The 25,011-nt window shown below is 43.8% G+C and overlaps 1 protein-coding gene across 9 annotated transcripts in view; it reads left to right on the top strand.

Moving 5' to 3' along the window:
• Positions 1-25,011, top strand: part of TTYH3 (tweety family member 3) — a 147,959-nt gene that overhangs the window by 61,649 nt on the left and 61,299 nt on the right. For all 9 annotated transcript variants that reach the window (XM_084818258.1, XM_084818257.1, XM_084818262.1 and 6 more), the window contains 5 exons: positions 2,264-2,375; positions 7,553-7,773; positions 8,195-8,290; positions 13,310-13,382; positions 14,443-14,518. In XM_084818258.1, the coding sequence (XP_084674384.1) occupies positions 2,264-2,375; positions 7,553-7,773; positions 8,195-8,290; positions 13,310-13,382; positions 14,443-14,518 (578 nt within the window). The remainder of the gene's footprint in view (positions 1-2,263; positions 2,376-7,552; positions 7,774-8,194; positions 8,291-13,309; positions 13,383-14,442; positions 14,519-25,011) is intronic.

Raw genomic sequence — 25,011 nt, 5'->3', positions numbered from 1 at the left:
TCCGACATGACAGCTGACAAAGAAAAGGCAGAACTGCTCAACTCCTGTTTTGGCTCAGTCTTCTCCCAAAAGAGGATCTGTGTCCCACCTGGCATGTGTGACTGAAGGGTGCAGGCTGAAGTGCAGCTTGAGATTGACAGAGAGATGGTCAGGGAATATCTAAGCACCTTAAATGAGTTCCAAGTTGCCAGGTACAGAGGAATTGCACCCTAGGGTGTTGAAGGAACTAGCGAATGGACTCTCAGAACCATTATCTATTATCTTTGAAAAATCCTGGCGAATAGGTGAAGTACCAGAGGACTGCAGGAGGCATGTGTTCCAATCTTCAGAAAGGAAGATCCGGGGAATTATAGACCAGTCTGACATCTATACCTGGGAAGATTCTGGAACAGATTATAAAGTGCTTGATCAGTAGGCACCTTGACACTAATGCAGTAATCACTAGAAGCCAGTATGGATTTGTCAAGAGTAAGTCCTGCCAGACTAATTTCATTTTTCAGTCGAGTAACTTTCTTAGTAGATGGTGGAAATGCTGTGGACATAACATAGCTTGACTTCAGCAAGGCATTTGACAAAGTGCTCCATGAAATTCTGATTAGCAACTTAGTTAGGTGTGGGCTGGATGGTACTACTACTAGGTGGATCCACAGAACCATACTCAAAGAGTAGGATGCCTGGGCCCTGTACTCTTCAACATTTTTGTTACTGACTTGTAGGAAGAGGTGGGGGGAATGCATATCAGCTTTGCAGATGACACAAAATTGGGTGGGATAGCTAATACCTTAGAAGACAGAAACAAATTCAAATTCAAAATGATCTTGACAGATTAGAAAACTGGGCAGAAAATAACAGAATGAAATTTAACAGAGACAAGTGCAAAGTTCTTCATTTAGGGAAAAAGAAATCAAATGGGATGGGAGAGACCTGGCACGGCAATAATATGTGTGAAAAGGATCTTGAAGTTGTAGTTGATCACAAGTTGAATATGAGTCAGCAGTATGATGTTATTGCAAAAAAAGCAAATTCAATTTTAGGTTGCATCAACAGAAATATCGTTTCAAAATCATGGGAAGTGATAGTTTCTTTCCATGCCCTCCCTTACTGCACATAGATCACTTCTTTCCTATGTCAACATTAGGTCTTTTTCTGAAGGGTTGGTAGTCCTAATAAACGAACCAGGCAGATAGTTAAAAATTGGCAGAAAACAAATCATTATTTTGCGAGACCCATTTTCCCCAAGCACATTCCCACATGACGGGACACTTTGTACACAGGGCTATGCGGTACACAGAAGCATATCCATTCACTTTAGTAACATCTGAGGCATAAATCTTTCACTACGCTAATGTTCTGGTTAACACATTGTGTGGATTTATGAAGATAACTTCCTATAGTTATGTTTGTGCAGCATTTAGCCTGAAGAGCAAGTGCGAATGTTGCTACTAGTTTTCTTTTGGAATGGATGGTTACTTGCCTTGTTTAAAAATGAGAGGTTTTTTTGTGTCGGTAATGGTTTCTTCTACTTATGAGGCAGGAAGGATACAGAACCTGGCAGGAGTTTAAGATGGTAACCTGGAAGTATTGAGATGGAATCCAGAAATTAAGGATCTCCTGTTTCATCTTCTTAAACTGAAGACTTAAAGCAAAGGTTTCCAAACTGTCATCTCCTGCACTTTGGAAACTTAACAGGGATTCCTCAATGGGATCAGTAGTGGTGGACAGTCTTTCCTGAAAGACTGCCTGCCCACAACTCCTAACATGCCCTGACATGTGAATCTACAAGGGCATGTGCTTGTAGTTTGTGCAGAGTGAGGTCCAACAGGCCTGTCCAGTCCACCCACAAATTATATGCATCCTTGGACATGCCTCAGACTCCTCTGCAACGTGTTGGGGTTCTCAGCAGATGGAATTGTAAACTGTTCCCCAAATGTAGCAAGCTTGAAAGCACTGTCTTAACGCTCATATGGGTGGGCCATCAACTTTGTATATTACAATATTAGCTACACTGAGCACAAAATCCAGAAAGAAAGCCAAGGAAAAACAGTATTTTTTTCATATCCCTCCTCTATAGTTGAATAGTTCTTTTGTTTGTGCAGTACGGAGGGATTACAATTACCCAGCTGCAATCTTGCTTACAGCCCAGAGCATGCTGTTCTCTTCCTGTGGAGAACTTCAGATGAGGAGGAGGAAGCTTGCTTTTCAAGTCAGTAGCTGCCCATATAGATTGAAATGTGCTACTCTGTTGTGTTTTGTCTCTTCGCAGTGCTGGCATAGCTGTTGGCTTCTACGGAAATGGGGAGACCAGTGATGGAATTCATCGCTTGACGTATTCCCTACGTCATGCCAATCGCACTGTTGCTGGGGTCCAAGACCGGGTGAGTGGAAGAAGGCTCCCCTAAAGAGTAAGGGTGGGTGTGAGATTGATGAAACCTTACGCTCAGGTTCTCATCCACCTGTGTGTCTGCCTCTCTGTTCTTAACTGCCTCTCAACAAGTACTTGACAGATTCCATTAGCAGAGGGAGAAGCATTTGTATTCCCTTTCTATCCTTGTTCTAAAAATATCCAAGCAAGTCAAACCTGTTAAATAAAGTAACATTCTGTCATGATTATGCTTGGTTCAAGCTGCTGTGTGTTAATGTTTTTCCTACCCTTCTGAGCACTGACATTCCAAACAACAACAACAACAAAAACCACACAGTTAATTTACAACTGTGCCACCCGATAATGAGGCTGTAAGGGACTGCCTTGTATGGAAAACATAGAAAACAAAGATCGCAGTGCTAGTCCATTAGGAAAAAAAAATCCACAGTTGGATAATACCTTTATTAGGATCAAATTAAGTGCCACAAAAAAGTGTGCAAGCTTTTGATTTCTCCAGAACTCTTCAGGCTAGATTGTACAGAAAGCAAGAGGTGGGGGAAACAAAAAAGTACAAAGATTTGGGCAGATGTTGTGACCATGAGGCCTGCAGTCTCTTAGACTCAGTCTCAAGATGGAGATTGCTCAACTGGATTTTGCTCTTTTTTTGCCTTATATGGATGGACTCATACCAATGATACAGTCAGGCCAGTATTTTCTACTCTGACTGGCAGTAGCAATCCTGAGCCTCAATTAGTAGCCTTTTCCAGTCTTACAACCTGACATTACTAAACTAGAGATGCAGGGTTCAATTCTTGGCAAAGCATTGATGGGCCATTTTATTCCAAGGCAGAAAGCAAACTTTATAGGGGAAAGGATCCCTATTTCTGAAGGTCTCACAGTGGAGATATTATGAGTGATATCTGAAGCACTTGTGGTTTTTACTGTGAGAAAGTGGAATGTTTTGCTCAATGGATACTGACTGCTTTTGTAAGGTTCTCAGTAGAATATGTGAGCTGGTCACGGAAATGTGAAACCAGCTAAGTTATCACATCCTTCTCCATTTTCCAGTGATTCGCAATGTATTATAGTATGATGGAGCTTTGGCTTTATAAATCCAGTTTGTATCCACTAAATACAGAATTGTCAAGATCCACTTGTGCATAAATTACTTAGGAAATTTGGCTGACCTCAGAATTGTGGATGCACTTTCAGAGCTGATCTGCAGACCATGTTTCAGCACCACACTGGTCCCTTGATAGTAGAGCCAATTCAGGTTGTGCCACCTCTGGGTATTGGACAAGGTGTTTTGCTGCAGCACAATCACAAAGAGAATGGGGTTCTCCCTCTTTTCAACAGAGCCCCCTAAATCTCTGGTCAACAAAGCCCCCTATCTGTAGAAGAGGCAGGCAGAATTTGTCAATTTTCACTTAAGTAGATTGTGCTTGTAATAATGACTGGTCCTTGTCCTCCAGCAGCAAGAGGTAGGATGCTAGGTGAAGCTCTAGGAGTGAATCAGTGCTTCCTGCCTACCTGTCCTAATTTCTTGCTAGCAAATAATTGAGATTGTTGGTGTGCGTTTTTGTGTATGCTTGCATTGCCAAGGGCATGCAAGACAGTGTCCTAATGGGACAAATCTGTGGAACTCGTTCTGCTCCCTCGTATATTGGGGAGCTACAGGCAATGAAACAGGCTGGACATTGGCTAGAGCACAAATGGCGCAAGTCTCGAAGCGAAGATGACCGAGCACGCTCTAGAGCACATAATCGTGCCTATTGTGCAGTGGTGCAGACAGCAAAGAAGGCTTACTTTGCTGCCTCCATTGCATCCTCAAGTAGTCATCCAGCGGAGCTCTTTTGCATGGTCTGGGGGCTGTAAACCTCCCCAGTGAATGGGGCCCTGGTCCCCTCAAGGACCCGCTGTGATCTTTTTACATCACACTTTGAGGACAAATCACTTGTCTCTGCAGTGAACTTGTTGCTGTTGTTAGAGCAGTTCCAGTCGAGGTGTCTGACCCCACCATCTGCCCCATTTTGTGGGATCAGTTTCAGTTGTTGCGGCCTGATGACATGATCAAGGTGCTTGCAACAATGCGACCAACCACGTGCCCTCTAATAAAAGCTAGCCAGGGGGTATGACTGGGTGGATCCAGGGTGTGGTGAATGCTTCCCTTTGGGAAGGGGTGGTCCCTGCTGTTCTTAAGGAGACAGTAGTGTGACCACTCCTGAAGAAGCCCACTCTGGACTCAATGGTGTTAGACAACTGCAGCCCAGTTGCAAATATCCCTTTTCTATGGAAGGTTCTGGAGAGGGTAGTGGCGGAACAACTGCAGGCAGTCTTGGAGGATACTGATTATCTAGAATCATAGAAGAGTAGGGTTGGAAGGGGCCTACAAGGCCATCGAGTCCAACCCCCTGCTCAATGCGGGAATCCAAGTCAGAGCATCCCTGACAGATGGCTGTCCAGCCTCATCTTGAATGCCTCCAGTGTGGGAGAGCCCACCACCTCCCCAGGTAATTGGTTCCATGGTCGCATTGCTCTAACAGTCAGGTAGTTTTTCCTGATGTTCAGCTGGAATCTGGCTTCATGGAGGATGGATGAGAAAACTATCTGGACACCAAAGTTCTTGAGTTTCCTTCCCAAAGCTTCAAAGTCTGACATGATTTCTTCGTAGCTCTGCTTGGCGGTATCATTTGTTCCCACATGGATGAGAAGAAAGGGATACCTGTCAGTGGGCTTTATGAGTGCAGGCAACCCTTCAGTCACGTCTCTAATCTGTCCTCCCAGGAGACAGCATACCTGGTGAGTCCACGGGTCTTTGTGACATACTTGGGTTTCGATCCCAAATCCCAAATCTGGCTTCCTGTAACTTGAGCCCATTATTCTGTGTCCTGCATTCTGGGATGGCCGAGAAGAGATCCTGGCCTTCCTCTCTGGGATAACCTTTCAAGTACTTGAAGAGTGCTATCATATCTCCCCTCAGTCTTCTCTTCTCAAGGCTAAACCTACCCAGTTCTTTTAGTCTCTCCTCATAGGGCTTTGTTTCCAGTCCCCTGATCATCCTCGTTGCCCTCCTCTGAACCCTCTCCAGCTTGTCTGCATCCTTCTTAAAGTGCAGTGCCCAGAACTGGACACAGTACTCCAGATCAGGCCTAACCAGTGCTGAGTAGAGGTGAACTAGTACTTCCCAGGATTTGGAAGCTATGCTTCTATTAATGCAGCCCAAAATAGCATTGGCCTTTTTTGCAGCCACATCACATTATTGGCTCATATTCAGCACGTGATTGACAACAATTCCAAGATCCTTCTCGCTTGTAGTGTTGTTGAGCCACGTATCCCCCATCTTGTAACTGTGCATTTGGTTTCTTTTTCCTAGGTGCAGAACTTGGCATTTATCTCTATTAAATGTCATTCTGTTGTTTTCTGCCCAGTGCTCCAGTCTATTAAGATCACTTTGAGTTTTGTTTCTGTCTTCCAAAGTATTAGCTATCCCACCCAATTTGGTGTCATCTGCAAATTTGATCAGCATTCCCTGCACCTCCTCCTCCAAGTCATTAATCAAAATGTTGAAGAGCACTGGGCCCAGGACTGAGCCCTGCGGTACCCCGCTCATTACCTCTCCCCAGTTTGAGAAGGTCCCATCAATCTGGGATCAGTCTGGGTTTCGTTCTGGTTTCAGGACTGAATCAGCCTTGGTTGCCCTGATGGATTACCTTTATCAAGAGAAGGACAGGGGGAGTGCAACCCTGTTAATTCTGTTTGATCTCTCATTGGCTTTTGATACCATTGACCATGGTATTCTCCTGGATCGACTCCATGGGATGGGTATCGGAGGCACTGTGTTACAGTGGTTCTGGTCCTACCTGCAGGGACAATTTCAGAGAGTAACATTGGGTGACCATTCCTTAGCCCCTTGGCAATTGAGCTGTGTGGTTCCGCAAGGTACCATCTTGTTCCCAGTGTTACTTAATATCTATATGAAGCTGCTGGGAGTGGTCATTAGGGGATATGACAAGTGCCATCAGTATTCTGTTGACACACAGCTCTATCTCCTTGTGACATCTGAGCTGTGCAAGTCCTGGACCAGTGCCTGAACTCAGTAATGGGCTGGACGAGGGCCAATAAACTGAAACTGAATCCTGGCAAGACAGAAACCCTGAGGGCGAGTCATTCCTGAGTCCGGGAGATAGGCTCATTGCCTGTTCTAGATGGGGTTGCACTCCCTCTGAAAGATCAGGTCCATAGTTTGGGGGTACTCCTAGATCCATCACTGTCACTGGAAGCCCAAGTGGTCATGGTGGTTCGGAGTGCCTTTTACCAGCTTTGGCTGGTTCAGCAACTATGGTCCTACTGGACAGGGATAGCTTGGCCACAGTGGTACAGGCGCTAGTAACCTCAAGACTGGATTACTGCAATGCACTCTATGTGAGGCTGCCCTTAAAGATGCTGTGGAAGCTGGAGCTAGCGCAGAATGCAGCAGCTTGGCTATTGTTGGGAGCTGCCCCTTTTCAGCATCCAACTCCTTTGCTGAGGGAACTGCACTGGCTGCCTATTAGCTACTGGGCCAGGTTTAAGGTTTTAATACTCGTGTACAAAGCCCTTAAACAACTCAGGACCAGGATACCTGAGAGAGCACCTTCTCCCTTACCAACCTGCCCGGTCACTGAGATCATTAGAGGGCTTGCTCCTGGTGGTTCTACATGGACCTATGGCCCGATTGGAGTCCACCAGGAGAAGAGCCTTCAGTGTGGCAGCCCCCTTTCTTTGGAATTCCCTGCCCCTTGAAGTCAGGTAGGCAAAACACTGTGTTGTTTCTGGCACCTCCTGAAAACAGCACTGTTCCAGGAGGCATTCCTTAATTGACCGGTTATGGTTTTTATTGGCATTGTGTTTTTAAAGAAGTGTAATTTTAATGTGATGTTTTAATCTTTTTATGTTTTTACTGTTTTATCCTTTGTGTTCACCACTCCAAAACCTGTTCTAGATATGGAGCTGTATATAAATATTGTAAATAAATAAAATTCATCTATAACATTGCACCTGGCTAGATTACTCATTCTTGAAGTAAAAATGTTGAATTGCTGCCTTGGGGCATCTCTTGTGAAGTTGCCCTTCAGCTTGTTGGCCCTTGGCTCTTCTACTGGTGCTCATGTGGAGACTTTTCGTTGAACATCAGTCTTTGTTTATCCACAGGTTCATGACACTGCCATCGCTTTGAACAAAACAGCAGAGCCCAACTTGGGGGATCTTGAGGTAATGTTCACCAAGCATGCGGATTACCTGCGCATTGTCCAAAAACTCCAGGGACTCTTGGATGAGCTGGTGAGGCAGACAACAGAGATTCCTTTCTGGAAGAATGATGAGGTCTCGCTAGAAGAACTGGCAGTTCGTATTGATCTGTATGACTGGTACAGGTGAGCAGTATGTACTCTTGTGGGAGATTTAAATACATTTGTTCTGGCTGTTGTGGGGTTTGTTTACTCTGAATGTGTACCATGTTAATTCAGCTTTAGCTTCCTATATAATCTGCCATTATAGTTTAAGGCACTAGGGCCCCCCACCCCCCGCCTTTCACATAGAAACATTTTTAAGCATTGGCCAATGGTAATAGGTTACATCTGAATTGGCTTAATGATATGATGGCATGTAACTCTAAGCAAAAAAAAAAGCAGTCATGTTTTTACACCAATGTAATTTCATTTACTTCTTAAAATCCTGGGGATCTTTATCCTGGGTGTGGGAATTGAAGGTCACATCTCTTGTCTAAGACTTGTTTGACTGTTTTGTATGCTGGAATTGGGTTTCTTAACCATACTTTTTTTGGGGTTGCCACAGATGGCTGGGATACCTGGGCCTGCTCTTGTTCCACGTACTGATCTGTTTGCTGGTGCTATTTGGACTAATTAGAAACTCAAAGGCCATTCTTATAGGGTAAGTTGATGTGGGATCAGTAACTGAAGGATGTTAAAATAAGTTGATCTTCATTTCTATGCCATTCAGGACTTTCATATACTGACTAGGTTCACACAACGTGATAACCCATACTCAGGGGTTGAGTATGGGTTGAGCATGGGTTGTCGTTGAACCATAGGTTGTCATTGAACTGCGGATTATCGTGTTGTCTGAACCTAGTCATGCTAACAAACCATGGTTTGATAACCATGAACAACCCATGAAGAGAACCAATAGTTTGTTGTTGGGTTGTGAACTGTGGGTGGTTTGTGGTTAACAAACCATGGTTTTTTATCACAGCTAGGTTCAGACAACACAATACGCATTTCAACAGCAACCCAGGGTTCAATGACAACCCATACTCAGCCCTAGAATGTGAGTTATTGTGTTGTCTGAACCCAGCCAATATTTTGGGTAGTGCTTACTCAGTGACTCAGTTCATACAATCACCACAGCTTAAACAAGCCACAATGGCTTGTTTAAGCCGTGGTGCATGCCAGACACCATTTGCCTAATTACCCTCTTGGCCGCAGCTTGTTGTGTCATCCGAACTGAGGCGGCTTGTCTTGTTTGAGAGGGAAACAATCCTCAAATATCTCAGCAACAGGCTGTGGGTTATTTGATAGTTGATTCCCCCTCAGACAAACCACACTGCCCAGATTTGGACAACATGACAAGCTGCACCCAGGTGGGCAATTGGACAAATACTGTCCAGCATGTGCTGGCACGTGGTGTGGCTTAAACAACCCACCATGGCTTATTTAACCCATGGTGATCATGCAAACCGGGCCAATGAGTCACGCTTGCCACATTTGGATAGGTCATCTAAAGTTTTTCTGATAAGACCATGGATTGGATCTAGGTTTAGGCATGTGCAACTGGGCTTGTGGAAGTGGACTTCCCTGCCCTCTCCTCCACACAGCAGCTCCTCCAGCCCCCTGAGAATGTTACACAGAAGGTCAGGAGACCCTGCTGTAAATGGGGTGAGCTATGGTGTGTGTTGGGGAGAGGGATCCTCCAAAATCTTTCGTGAGTGGAGCCCTTCTGTCAATGGAAGGCAGATTCTGGATCCAGTCCACTGACTTTATTTGAGGTGCACTGACAGATTTTATTGGTGAAACTATTGCAAAATTTCACTGCTTTTGTGTCCATCTTCAAACTTGGAAAGATAAGTATTGCTCCCCAGAGCTAACGTAATTCTAGGGGTCTCTGGCCTTACCTCCCTATGGAAAAGAAAGGTAAACACAGTACTGTGACTCCAGCTGAATCTCTCTTCTCATGCTGCAGAATTTATTAATTTATAACATTTATATCCTCCCTTTTCTCCAAGAAGCCCAAGGCAATGTACATAATTCTCCCCCTCTCCATTTGTTTCCTCACAACAATCCTTTGAGGTAGGTTTGGCTGAGAGTCAGTGACTGGCCCAAGTCACCCAGTGAGCATTATGGCAGAGTGGTCACCCCAGTCCCAGTCCAACACTCTAACCATTGCACCATATTAAGCCCCATGCACCTATGGGTTAGAAATACTATATTTGAATAGCTGCCATGTCCCTGCCTGTAGGAAATAGGGCTAGACGTTGTGTAATAATAAACTTTGTTTAATATGGCCAAGATGATGACCTTTATCTGAGCAATTCACCTGCCCATTGGTCATTTGTAGCATGCATAGGATCTTACTTATTTTTCAGACACATTCAGGTCACCAGTATCTAGCTTTATTGAACCCAGAGTTTAATTAGCGATGGGCTTTAAATTATTGGGGGGGGGGGTAAATCTAGCCATTTCTGAAAGAAAAATACTTCCTAGGAGAATATGCTTCTTGGCAACAAAATGATAAACATGCTAAATGAAGACATCTCGTTGCTTTGCCACATGCTTAGGGAAAATGCAGAAGAGCAACATAGTTCAAGCTCTCTGATCTATACACTTGATTACTAATGTGCATAAGGATAGCCTATCTGTGGCTTCCTTGCTGCTAGTGAAAGTATATTGCACAAAATATATTCACACAATGCAAATCGTTATCTCAATTAAAGCCCTTGTTTTGACAAGTTGAAATCTTTCAGGCATTTACATGTGTTGGTTTTTGTTATGACTTGAAGTCACAAGACGTGGCTAGAGCTTGACATTTAAGGATTTGCAAAGCTCTCTACACAGCTGGTGCTTCTGTGGTACCACAAGATTCCATTGAACTGGATACAGACTTTTATTTAAAGATGCAGTCCTCTCCTCACCTGACCTGGGAGTAAGTCCTATTGAACTCAGCGCTTCAGAGTAAATATTCATAGGATTAAGCTGTTCAGCTAATAATATATGGCAATTTTCAGGGTTGTAATTTGTGTATGCAGGAGGCAGGGATTTTGAAATGGAAAAATGTTAACTTTTCTTTTAATTGCCCAATATTATTATCATTCCCACTCCATATTGCCGACCAAGCATTAAAAAGAACTCAGAGTGGTTAACCGACTTGTAATGGATCTGCCTAGAATACTGCACTAAAACAAATGTTTGAAGATTATCTGCAGATCCATGAGGGCCAGAAACATGATCCAGTTGAAATCAGATTTCCCCCCCTCCCCAATGATCTTGAGCCCATCATTTCCTGTAATTGTTAACAAAACCATCTATATTTGTACTGTTGAGACCATGTAACAATGCACCTTATAAAGAGCATACATCACATCCTTACTTGGATGTAACAATATTATGTTAGGCTTGAGCAGCATCTGCATACATTGGAGAGCCAGTGTATTTAGTGGTTAGAGTATTGGACTAGAACTTGGGAGATCTGGGTTCTGGTCCACGCTCAGGGCATGAAACCCACGGGGTGACTTTGGGCCAGTCACTGACTCTCGGCCTAACCTACTTCACAGGGATGTTATGAGGACAAGTTGGAGAGGAGGAGGACCATGTAACCCACCTTAGATTCCTTGCAAGAGGAAAAACGGCAGGATATAAACGTAATAATAAATAAATATACATTGAGCGGGTTCGCACGATCACAGTGGCTCAGCATGACTTATTTAAGCCATGTCGATCTGTGGTGCCTGCAGGTGCCATCCTGAACCAAGCCATTATCCCTTTGACTAGCTATAATTTTTGCAGTCTCTTCTTTCTGTTTGGGCTTTTGTTTTTGATATAGGAGAGGTGTTTCCTGATGCTTGGGTGTAATTTTCCATGGTAACTGGCTGTGTGTTTTTCTTGCATGGGGAAGAGCTTAAATTTTAATGAAGAGTTAGCTTATTGCCATCTATGTACACTGTACTGAAAACCTATCTTTTAGTGTTGAAAAGACTTGGTTATTAAAGAAGACAGCATTTTCTGGTGGTTTGATATTCCAGGCATTGGAGACCTAACAATTGGTTGTTGGTTCTTAGGAATTCAAATAGCAGTGGTGGTAAGGGCTGAAATCCAAAGAACTCATTTAGGAGTGCCCAAAGCTTGCGGATAACCAGTGAGACTCCCCCCCCACACACACACACACCCCTTTGGATTGCTTGCCCCATGCCATATCAACACTCCTTTTGAAATGTCCTTTAGTTTCAAAAGTTTTTCCATGACGTTTGGGTTGAGTGGGGCAGATGCTGTAGAAACATGAATCTGCTGTCACCTTGGGCATACCAAATTGCTTGTGTGGATCTTCAGTTCCTGCTTGTGGTACTCTCAAGAATGACTGGTGGTACCTGTTAGCGTTCCAAAATATATATGTATTCACTCCAGTCTGCAATATGTGTATTCTATTGATCATCATCTTGGCAGCACCAGCTCCAGGTTTTTGAGGGCCTTTGGGCAAGACACCCTCAAGGGGTCCCCTCCATCAGTGATTCTACTTTCTCACTGCCATTGTCCCTAGCTGCTATTGCTCCTTCTCCTCTTTCTCATCATTGCTTCCACTTGCTTGCTTGCCAGGCAGAGAGCCAGTGATCAAGTAGGCAGTGGCATCTACTGCTCCTCCTTCTCACCACCACCGTGATCTAGGCCAGACAGAGAGGCAGCTGAACAAGCAAGGTGCAGTGTTGAAGAGGAGGAGCCAGTCCAGGGGACTCTTGTCAGTGGGCCCCCACTGGGGTGTGGGCCCTTGACAGATGCCCAACCATGCCTACCCGTGATGCTTCCTCTGAGATCAAGGATGGCCCATCAGGAGCATATGGGCCTGATCAGGCATACAACCTGATTGGACAAAAAGTGTCATATACATAGTCACATAATATAAGACATTTTCTTCTGCCCTACAGAATTACAATCAGTATGTAGTAAAGATTTTGCCAACAGTTTCACTTGCAAAGAAAAGGAAAAAAGCGAGTAGTTCCATGATGCTCCATGCTTCAAGGTTACATCCATGGTTGGGCTTTGTATCTAATGGCCAGGGTGATGGTTACTCACTGGAACTTTTAGAGATCGTGGGGTGCAAAGTAGAGTTCCAGGCCAGCCTCTTGCACAAGGATACAGAACTTTGCCATCCCTGGTTTTGGCAGTAGCACCAAACCTTCATCACAGTGCCTCCTCATAGTCAGTCCATATAGGATGGGAGGATTTAAAGCTATTGCTAATGTCCATTCAAATGTCATATCCCCTTTCAAGGTTGTGAACCAGTAGCATTTGGTCTTGTGGAGTCTGGGTGCAGAAAGGAAAGAGCAAGTGAGTTTCATTGAGTTAAAATTTGCAGAGTCTGAAGAAAATGAACTGCAGTCCTTTGGCTTCATTCACGTTTTCTGCCAAGCAACCATTTCATTAATAAGTGGCCTGGTTTCAGGTTTCCTGTAAAGAATTCCTTATATAGTGCTCATCTGAATTCTGTATTAAGAGGCCAGGGTGCTTACTTAAGCAGCCACATCTTCAAATTGCCAGTTACAGAAAAATAAGTTGATTGGTAGCTTCCCCTCTTCCTTATTGTTTTGAACTCTGAATTATAACCTTCATTGAAGATTAAAGGTATTAGAGCTGGAGCCAATGTGTCTGCCAACTGAGTGTGTTTCTTCTCCTTCCCCTCCTGCAGAGTGTGTCTTCTAGGGGTGCTTGCTCTCATTGTGAGCTGGGGGTCCCTGGGTCTGGAGCTAGCTGTTGCTGTGGTAAGTGGCTTAGATACAAAATTTGCACACTTTGCATTGCAACTTAACAAGGCAAGTGAACAAACCTCTCCACTGGCACTATTTGCTGCTAGATACTAATTAGTTGCCTGGGCGCAGCCTGTCATGTCATGTTATCCAAACCCATGGCTTGTTTGAGGGGGAAACAACCCTCAAATAACCTTACAACAGGCCATGGATGTGGGTGGAGTGGGAGGTCTGTGTGTGTGTTCCATATCCCTACACCTGATGTCCACATAGGTGGGGAGAACAAGAATGGGAATCCTCCATCCATTGTACTCCATCCATTGCAACGCCTCTGTTTTTGGCAGCAGGCATTTGGGATTGAGGTTCAAAGATGGTGTCCGTATAGAGACAATGGAGCCTTGCTCTTGTTTTTGTTTTTACTGGATATGTTATTTTTCTCTACTTCAAGGAAATGGTGAGATATATCTTGCCAAATGAGAGGTAGTTAAAATGAACCTTAAACCCTTTACAGCAACTGGAGAGCTGCTATAGGTATTACCTATTGCCTTTTAAAAAAGAACAGTTTATACATTCAGCAGAATCAAGTGGTAATGTTTTTCCTAGACTGGACTGCTTCAAGTATGTGTGTGTGCTGAGGGGACGGGGGGGGGGGGGGGAGTTTCCATATTTGAATGCTCCTCCACCAAAAAATAAAATATCCCTGCACTGAGAAAACTAGCCAAATTCTCCCTACCAAGCCAATTGTCTCCCTTTGGGGATGCAGGGTGTTTTTTTTTAGGGTGGGAGAACATTCAAACATGCACGTGGGTTGTACATTTTTCATCCTGTCCAACACAAATCTGACTGACTGATTGAACTTGCACCTATTCTTCAGGAGCGCCACAAGTTCTTAAGTATATCAGCTGGAAACTTTCTTACCCCAGCTTCCCAAGACATGATTGAAGATCAAATTGGGGAAACAGTAATATCCAATGGGGCTGAGATGCTCAGCTATTATTTCTTCTCTTGCAATGGATTGTACCCTCCGTTTTTGGCAGCAGTTCCTTACTTCTGCATTGTTTCTGCTCTTGTCTAGGGTTCCAGTGACTTCTGTGTTAACCCTGATACCTACATCTCCAGAGTGGTAGAGGATCATGCAGTGCTTGCTACTGGTAAGGATTGGTAGAGCAGCTCTGACAACTGCCCGCATGTTGCTTTTAATCGGTACTGGTGTTGGCAGCGGTTTGATCACATGTTTGTAGAATGGCAAAGAATGGAGGAACACGTTACAGAGGAAGCGGTGGAAACAATACTGGGGTAGAGGAGTTTCTCATAAAACAAAGGATTGCTGTAAGGATGGATAGATCTATACCAGGGGTGGGCAACATGTAGCTCTCCAGTTATTGTTGGACTGCAAATCCCATCAGCCCTGGCCAGTATAGCCAATGGTGAGGGCTGATGGGAGTTGTAGTCCAACAACATCTGGAGAGTTACATGTTGCTCACCCTTGCTCTATGCACTCCTTGAGGTTTTTCTTGCTTTCTCTAGTCCTTCACATTAATAAGGTGGCAGGAGATGGAGGGCAGGAGAAAGAAGGACTTTCTGAAAAGGCAAAAAAAATCCCAGCCAGACCCCAAACACTATTGTCAAGAGTTCAAACTGCTGAACTGAAATAAGTCCAAATTCTCTCAGAGAAAACCAAAATTATGTAATCAAATTATTCATATTACACACACGCACGCGCGCACACACACACACACACACACACACACACACACAGAGTTTAATTAATTCTGTTTTCAAGATGTGTCAAATGAGTTCTGAATTTTAAGGTTTGGAGAAGCTGAGGAAAAGAGGGATATAGATGGACTTTGTCCTTGCTGCCCAGCAGACACCAGAGAATAAGTTGTTAAAAAGTAACAGAAGACTTTCCTGCTGACTGATAGGAGCAGAGCATAGTTTTTTGTGGTTTTCTGAGCCTTCAGCAAACATTGGCCAAGATGTTCTCAGCAGCCATGAGAGCTAGAGACTTGCTTCTTTACAAACAACAAAAAAGAAGTCCAATTGTTACTATGAATTCTTCTTTGTGGCCTCTGTGCATCACACGTATGGGCTCTGTGCCTGCGCAGAGCCTCTACTTGGGAAACTTCCATAGCTGAGGAATGCTGTTTTGCGCAGGAACCCTCCCGCACCATCCCACTGTGCATATCCTAGCAGGTTTCCACCAATCTCCTCAGTTCCTTTTTGACCGTCGTCACAGTTGCCTCTCCAAGAACTTTGTCCATCTTGTTAGTGCGGAGGACTTTAGTGCTGAGGTTTATGTTCATTTTTCGCCCTTTCTCTTTCTGTTTTTTTCTTACTGTTATTTGTCTTTTAAAAAAAAAAGTAGATTAGAATAGTTCGTTTCCTTTGTCTCTTGGCATATGGCACTGAAGGCCCCCTTCAGAAAGTGTGTCTGCTGTGGCAGTATTTGCCACCATCTGATGGTCACTCTTTATGCCTTCTTTTTCGTGGGGAGGCTCACGTCACTGAGACTTGCCACCATTGTCAGTCTTTTTTGGCAAGCTCATAAAAATCGTTGCAATTCTGTGTCAAAAAGCTCTTTAAGTAGTGGACAGTGAGAAGTCCAAAGCTCATTCAGGAGCCTCAGGAGCTAAGAAAATGCCGAGATCCGAATTAGCCTCTCCCCCTCAATCCTCATCAGAGGTGGAGAGAGCAGACCCACCTACTCCTGGCTGTTTGCTGGTAGTTTCAGTGGCTAAGAAAATCTCCAAAAAGGCCAAGTGCACTAAGCCAGTGGCGGAGGCAGTGCCTAAGAAAGAGAGGAAAAAGGAGGTTAAAAAGACCAAGATCCTTGGAGTCGGGGATCCATCCTCCCCCACCTCTCGGTTCCATTTGCCTCTTTGGTGTTATGACAAAGAATATCATAGTAGACACGACTCCCCCTCAACAGGAGTTGGATTGATACTTGGGCTGGTTTATGCCTCCTCCAAGGTCGTATCACTGTGGTGACTGGTCACTCAGAAGAGATTATGATCCGTATTACCATCATGCGAGATATTGAGGAGCAGCCTCTCCTCAATACAGATTGCGCCCATCAGCTTTGATTTCATGTCCTTTAGATATTGATGCGTTTCAACAGCCACCTCCAGCACCTCCGAGTTCAACCTCATTGCAGCTACCTAAAGACAACACAGAGTGAGCTCCTCCAAGTCACGCCTTGCCGGCCCCAGCTGTCCAGGAGCAGAGTGGGCAAGTAAAGGCTATGAAGCAGATGGAGTTATCTAATGACTCAGTAGAGGATTATCAATCTGATTCTTCTTATTCTTCCATCCCGCCATCTATTTAGTCTCCGGATGATGTGGTGGATACCTGGAGTAGACCTTCTCCTTCGGAGGATTTGGGCCATTTTTCAGAACAAGTCTTATGAATGGCGCAGTCTTTGGGAGTAGAGGTGCAACAGCTGATGGAGAAAGTCCAGGATCTGGTCTTTGATGTGGTGCATGCTGAGTCCTTGGTGCTGGTATCAATCCTGTTTTTGCCAACTCTTCTTCAAACAGTGAAGCAAATCTGGTCTGTACGGTCTTCGATGGCTCCCACATCTAAGAGATTGGAGTTGATGTATAAAGTGCAAGAAAGGGGTTGATGTGTAAAGTGCAAGAAACATCCTGATTTGATAACAGTCGAATCAGCTCAGGGCCGGTCTCAACAATTTCATGTGTCTCAGGTGGACAAAGAAGGATGTAGGTTTGACCTCATGGGTCAAAGATTTTATTCATCTGTAGCATTGGGACTTTGTGTTGCTAACTACCAGGCCATAATGTCCCATTATCAATTATTTCTGTGGGAGAAGATGGATTCCCTATGCGTGTATCTGCTGGACGATCAGAGAGAATTGGCCAGAGTGTTCCAATCCAAAGCAGTTCAACTTTCACGCCAGCAAATCAATACTGCACATCATCAGGTGAATTGCAGCATGAAGTCAGTGGGGGATGCAGTTGCACTGAGGCGTCATGCATGGCTCCGGTCCGCAGGCTTAACCCCTGAAGCCCGTTCTAGGATTGAAGACTTGAAGATAGAAGAAGGCCAGGATCTCTTCTTGATCATCCCAGAGTGCAGGACACGGAATCATGGGCTCAAGTTACAGGAAGCCAGATTTCGGCTGAACATCAGGAAAAACTTCCTGACTGTTAGAGCAATACGACAATGGAACCAATGACCTAGGGAGGCGGTGGGCTCTCCCACACTGGAGGCATTCAAGATGAGGCTGGACAGCCATCTGTCAGGGATGCTCTGACTTGGATTCCTGCATTGAGCAGGGGGTTGGACTCGATGGCCTTGTAGGCCCCTTCCAACCCTACTATTCTATGACTCTATGACTCTATGACTTACCTTTCAATGGAGAAAGTCTGTTTAATTCTAAGATGGATGACCAAATGGATTCCGTACAGAAGTCTAGAACAACAGCAAAAAAGATGGTACTCGGACAACCTCAACAACAACAATCATACAGATCTTGTCATTGGTTTGGACAATAACCTTCATATTATTGGAAGCAAGTGGCGGACCATACCTCTTGATACCAACTGCAACAGCATCAACAAAGGAAGCAGTATTTCGTTGCTAGGTTTCACAACAACCGTTCCAAGCCTGACAACTTCTCTAAGCGGCATCCTTGAGTCTGTCCCAGTCCCAGCTGGTCATCATCTCCCCGTCCTGCAGTTTCACGATTGTCTTTCTTTCTTCCTCCCTACTTGGTGTCTGATAACTTTGGATCTATGGGTGATGGCTGTTGTTAGTCACAGATAACAAGATTGAATTCAACAACCTTTCCCCAGTGGGAATTGTACAAGTGACTCCACCATTGGTAGCATTACATCTAGAAACTGAATCCCTCCTTCAGAAAGGACCCATCCAGTGTGTCTCCTCCAAACAGAAGAACGAGTTTTTTCTCCCTTTACTTCACAGTTCCAAAAAGGGACAGCAGACTGTGTCCCATTTTGGATCTACGGAAATTGAACGAGTTTATCACACCCAAGAAATTCAGGATGACTACACTTTCAACAATTCTCCCCCTCTTTCAGAAAGGCATCTGGTTTGCAGTGGTGGATCTCAAGGATGCTTATTTCCAGATAGCAGTCAAAGAGTCATTCCAGAGTTTCCTTTGCTTTGCAGTAGGTCCATATATGTTTCAGTTCCGTGTACTACCATTTGGACTTGCGACAGCACTGAGAATATTCACGAAATGTGTAGCAGTAGTTTGCACATATCTCCGACTCAAAGACATAGAAGTTTAAAAAATGCTGCATACAAATCTGTCAGTACAATACACTACTTTAGACATCTTGAATTCTCCCCATGTCCCCAGCATTTGGACAACTAAAAGGTGGTGGCTTAAGAAAGCCTCGGCATGGAAGAAGACTTTCTGAGACATGGGAGAACATTGTGGAAGTATATGTGGCATAATAAAGGAGAGAGAAGGAATGGGCATTTCACTTTATGCAAGCTTTTGTTTTTCTGTAGGTTCATTATGGAATAATGTATATTTATGTATATTTATGTGCAAATGGGGCTGAATGCCTGAGGAACTGTACAACTTTGACCAGTTTCCATAATGAACCTGCATTTACTTGGAACACAAGTAGTTCTGTATATAAGGAACAGTTGGGGCAAATATAGTTCTGAGTTGCAACAGCTTGTACTATGTCGATGATTTCACTTGAAAAGATCAAAGTGGATTTGGCATGATGGTCGTGTAAACAATAGGAAACCCATTCATGTAGCAAAAGTGCAATTCTTATTTCTGCAGATTGATTTTTTGGCTTTTTGTAGTTCTGGGAATCTGAGAGATCTCCCTTTAAAAACAAACACAAGAGCTATAATCTCTATTTAGATGTATGCAGCCCCCCCATTGTACCACATTTGGCAGTTAAATAGACTGGAACAATGACAGAGAAAAAATAAGTGTTTCCACCATCCTTAAAAATGTAGCTGTAGCTCTGAAATATAAATGCAACCCCTTGAGAATAATCTCTCCTTCTGTTTTCAGGGACTATTTTAGACACTGACTATTTAAAAAAAATCATCTGCTATTTAATTTTTCAGATAACATGGGTCTGTAATAAAGTGTGGAAGCAAATGCTACAGCAATAAAGCATTAAACAATGAAATCCCATTTTAGTTGTGTAGATCAAAGGTTGCTAACTTCAGTTTGGCATGGCCTACGTGGTGTTTTTTTATCACTGTGATTCACTTCTGTGTGTTTTAAAGTTACAGAACAATACTGCACACTCAGGATCTCTACTACAGATACAGACCTGGTTTGCACATAAAGCTAACCCATGGTTTATTTAACCCATGGGTTATTGAATTCTGGGTTGATGTGCAAACCCAGCCATACTATCAAAGCATGGTTTGTTAGCCACAAACAACCCAGAAAGAAAATCCATGGTTTGTTTTCAGTTTGTGAACTCTGGGTTGTTTAAATCATGGGTTGTCGTTACGTGTGAACCCAGAACCACTGGCTGTTTTGCCAGGCTACAGAGGTGTCAGATAGAGAGTGGTAAAAAAAAAAAAACCCCAAACAGCTGCTGTACATTCTAGTGCCTCAAATGAATTTGGGATACAGGGAGGGAATGGGTGAAGGAGAAGGGAAACAAACAACTCAGGGACTGAGAAAACAAATGATGGTTTGTTCAATCATCTGCCAGTTAAATAAACCATGGGTTAATCATGGGTTAAGAAAACCATGGTTTAGTGTTACATGTGAACTGGGTCTATGGCTTGAGTGATCCTCCTGAATTTACTCTTGCTCAACATTCACCTTGTCCAGCATTCTTTGCAAGAACCTCAGCAGGTAGTAGGCAGTGCCCTGGAAACAGGTCATTTGTTGCCCTCATATAGATAAATGAATGATTTGTTGCAGTTCAGCAGTGGGGTGGGAATGATTTGCATTACTGCCTAATAAACAGGTGCTCAGAATTCTCCTTTATGGGATTTTGACCGTCAGCAATACCGATACTTAAAAGCTAACAACTGCAATGCTATCATTTCACTAAACTTTCTATTTTAATGGTCTTGCTTTTAGCTGATAAAATAAAACTATTAAAATGTTATAATTTGTGAATGCAGTTTATAAGTTAAGTCAATAAGCATATAATGATCTCAGCAAAATATAAAGTAACTCATTTTCTCTCTTTGGAAAAGCATGTGTTACATATTGCCATAATCAATGAGATGCGTATATATACAGCTAAACACTTTTTTTCACCAGGAGACAGCACTGATTTTAAATTGGCGCACTTTATAATCAGTCAGTCATTAAATGGTTAATGCATCAGCTGATGTCTCTGCACTCTGTATTAACAATTCAAAGAAAATTAGGAACGAAGGTAAAGGGAACTGAAATGTTTGCCCAGTTTCTGCACAGATGTTGATAAACAGTCAGGGGATGAAATCCAGGTTTCCTGTCTCAGGGTCTTTATATAAACCCGGCATTCCACTGTATTTAGCACCGGGAACCCAAAGCTCTCTGTGCTAATTTATTAGGCTTAGTAACAGAGGCTCTTGACACATGTGACAAAGGGGTAATTGAACATCCTACCTGAGTAATGTGCTCTCTTGGGCTTTGTCTCACCTAATCTAGACTGAGAAAGGTAGTGGATGAATGATGCCTTCAATTTGGGTCTCGGTAGGTAACAGTCCGTTTGACAAAACTGTGTTTCGATAGCAGCCAAGGTGGGAAGGCGGGGAGAGGGAGGATAGATCACTGAACAGCTCCTTGGGTGAGCAGGTGACAGCTGTAGAACATGTGTAGGATTCATTCTAATAGAGCCTTGAACAGTTTTTTTAAATGGCAAAGATGGTTTTGTCAACAATATATTTAGCTTCTTAATGTTTTAGCAGCTGTATCTCTGTGCTGATAACTCCCAGGGTACTTGCAAGGCAGCATTTGTTAGTAACTAGTGCTCTAGGATTTCCCCTGCAGAAAACCCAGATTGGTTTCTTCATGATTCATGAAACAATCCTCATCTTACTAACCTCTTTATTTAAAAAAATAAAAAGATACAGTGGAAGGGGACAAAAAACTATTTAGTCCATCCATTGTACAAAAGGCAGGACTATCCACCCTTCATATAACATCATGCTGCAAGGAAGAGAATAGGGCTGCTGCAGAAAGGTATCTTCAGGACAAAATGGCTCCAGAATTTACTTGAGATAAGAGAGCCAAGCCACACACTGCAGTCTGGGTGGCTAGAAGTGCACAGAGACAGCACAGAAATAGCAGAAGCACAGCAAAGGGTTTGGGGGCAATGGAGATAAGTTAAAATCCTGGTCAGCAGCTAGTTTTCCTGGGAAAGCTATTGTGAGAACAGGTGGAAAGTGGCAAGCCAGACAGCATCCTCCCCCGCTCTCAAGGTGGGACTGCCTGAAAGTTCCCTCGCCACCACTCCATCCACATATGCACCTCTTGCTTCAATGGTATTCTTCAGCGGTTTGCATTTTTTATCTTATTAAAAAAGAAAATAAAACTTTTGCAAGTGTATTACACTGTACCTTAAATGCATCTTCAGTTGCTGATATATTATAACACACTAGACATGAATAAAATGTCTCCTGGTTTGGTTTTGCCCCAGAAGCTTTTCTAATTACTTTGAACCTTTCAGAAGTTCAGTCACTTTATCCTCCATATTGGGCTTGATATTGACAACTTCACAATCTGCAGGCTGGTTATTGCAAAGATAAAAAAGAGGAAATGCAAGGTTTACTCCATCGATACTACCCGTTTTTTTACCCTGGTTCAGCTACTCTGGATTTGCTATGGGGTTAAGTGAATGGTAGTAGGCCCTTTGGTGTAGGGAGGTCCTAATGCTCACTGAGAGGTGTTGAGGTGAAGTTGCAAGCCTGCACTGGGCCAGATAGAGCAACTGTTATAGCTATAGTGCAGGTAGGGGGAACAATCTAAGGGCAGAATCCAATGGGGTGCTTACGTCCCCACCAATTCTCTTTTGCCCCACAGATTCTGTTGCGCAGGTGGTGGGTCATGCTGATTCCATTGCACAAGCAGGACTCACCACTTGTGCAACAGAGATTTAATGCTTCCCAGAGGAAGCCCCCAAATGAGCAGAAACCATCATTTCTGGATCGGGACAGGTCGGCAGAACGCCCTTATGTGAGTTCCGTTGATTTGTCCTGTTCCAGAAATGCGTGTTTTCGCTTGTTTCTGGTTGCCTGAGAAGCATTAAATCTGAGGGTGCCACTTGCGGACAGAAATTGCAGGAATCAAGAGAATCTGCAGGGACATAAGCACCCCACTGGATTCTGCCCTAAGACTCATCAGGATTTGACAGTCCACAGAGCCAGGTCGAATGGCTGAAGAAGGGTGACCATTTGGAAGAGCACTGCGATCAAAAGAGAAGGAGGGTAGCTCTTTCATACTTTACTTACATGGTCCAAATAATGCCCAAAGCTAGATGGGTTGAGTTTGAAGAATTACTGGTTGTCTTGTCATCTTAGGAGATGTCCTTGAGCTGGGAAACCTTTAATATCAGAGTTTTCTATTGTCTTGGCTTAAGAAAAAACAACATAAAAATTGATCTCAGTGTTCCTCAACAAGGATATATGTTGGAGGTCAATAGCGTTCTAGCCTGGCTAACATATGTGATCTTCTGAATGACCTTGTGATCCTGATATCCGTAGTTGATATATGGGACTCTTTCATTTAATTGCAAGATAATGTGACATTTCACCTTTCCCTTTAGAAAACAGCAGTGAATAGCAAAAATTGAAGTACTTTAAAAAATGCCAAAGTTGTGCTGGCATTTTTCTAATCTTGCAAGTTAAATGACACAGAGATAATCTGATTAAGTGTTTCATTATCATCTCCACTTGTCAGTGTAGAGATGTGCTTCTTTGTTGTTTTTCCACATGCTGTGTGTATAGGGTGGTGGGTGGGAATGGAGCAGAGGAGGGAAATTAGACAATGTGATAGAAGGGGAGGCTGGAGTCTTGTATACCCAGCTCATCCAGTATTCATTAACTGTGATAAAGTCGGTGGAGTCAAACACTGATGGCATAATCATCTCGCACTGCTAGGAAAACCCCAGAGCAGCCAATGTGTTTGTTTTCAAGGCAGGAGACCATTTGCTAGTCCCAGTCATTTTCACTGATTGTGTTTTATTACCAAATGATTTAGTAAAGTTGAATGATGAAGTACAATCAGGCTTCTGTGTCCGGATAACTGGCTGGAATTATGCCATATCTGGACTGAAGACTGCCTCATTTCTGACAGTTCTATTATGGTTGGAGGTGGAGAGTAATGTGCAAGGATGGGAGTGCTTGCTCTTAAGCAGTTGGCAAGGACTTGGAGCTAGCCACCATCAGTCTTTACATGTACCATGTGTGGTCACAACCCACTCACTAAACATTAACTTTTTAAAAAGAGAAATGACACTGTGGGAGGGATTGATTTTGAGTGAAGAGGGTTATCGATTCTTTCTCCACCCACTATTTCTTCACTCCAGATCATCCCCCCAGTTGCTTCCCCCAAATATGCATTTGGAAACCTGCAGGGGAGAAGTGGCTGGGTAGCGGGGAGGTCTGAAGTGGCAGGGACAAGTGAGTAAAGGTGAAATAACCATTCCTCTGTTGCTTCTCTGCCCCAAATTGCCACCCTTCCATGCAGCTTTGCAGCAAAAAAGCAGACTGTCCCAGTTTTGTTACATGCATTTGTGTGTAATGTTCCTGAAACCCAAATAAGCCAAAGCACAGGCAAAAGGGCTTTTCAAGGAGCTTCATGGATTCCTCTCTATTATACACAACAGCCACTCAGAGAGGCAGGCAGTTCGCATGACACGGCTGAGTGATTGTGGATTATTTAACCTATCATGAGCTGTGGGTGTGGATTATTTAACCCACGATGAGCCGTGGGGCTTGCAGGGTGTGTGCAGCCACCATTTTGAATACACAACCCCCAGTTAGGGGTTGTACCATGTTATGTGACCTGGTTATTCAAGGCTTAAACAACCTTTGCATAACCCTACTACTAATTGAGGGTTATGCAAGGGTTGTTTAACCATCAGATAACCCATGCAGACTGGTTTTGCATAACAGAGCACAACCCCTGATCACCCCAATCTGGGGCTGCGTATTCATAATGGCAGCTGCATGCACCCAGAACAGACCACAACTCATCATGGGTTAAATAATGCACAATGAGCCGGTCGTGTTGTGCGAACCAGGTCAAGCCTTTCAGTCCCCCCCCCAACCCAGTGTGAATTGGGTGTGGTCAGGTTAAATCTCATTTTGCATGTGAGAAAGCAGGGGCTCTTATTGCAGGATGGGGCTGTTCTGGATGCTGAATAGTTCTTAGGCACCTGTTGCCTATTCCTAACATCATGTTACTACATTTTCTCTTGCCCTTTTTCTAAGAAACTCAATGCAGGATACATGTTCTCTCCCCCTCTTCCATTTAATCCTCACAACAACCCTGCAAGGTAGGTTGGGCTGAGAGAGTGTGAGTGGGGATTTGAACCCGCACCCTCCTAGTCTACTGCCTATTCACTTAGACCACGCTGGCCCGACACCATTCTGGTCTTGCTTGCAGTTGAGCAAAGCACAAGGCAGGCTGCAAAGACTGAATTCTCCTTGTGTGTGGGGAGAACTT

This window comes from Heloderma suspectum, chromosome 12 (assembly GCF_057233095.1).
Source record: "Heloderma suspectum isolate Gila_16-S chromosome 12, 16-S_ref, whole genome shotgun sequence".
Lineage (NCBI taxonomy): Eukaryota > Metazoa > Chordata > Lepidosauria > Squamata > Helodermatidae > Heloderma > Heloderma suspectum.
The sequence above is the reverse complement of the archived record's forward strand: the minus strand, read 5'-3'. Positions and strand labels throughout refer to the sequence as shown.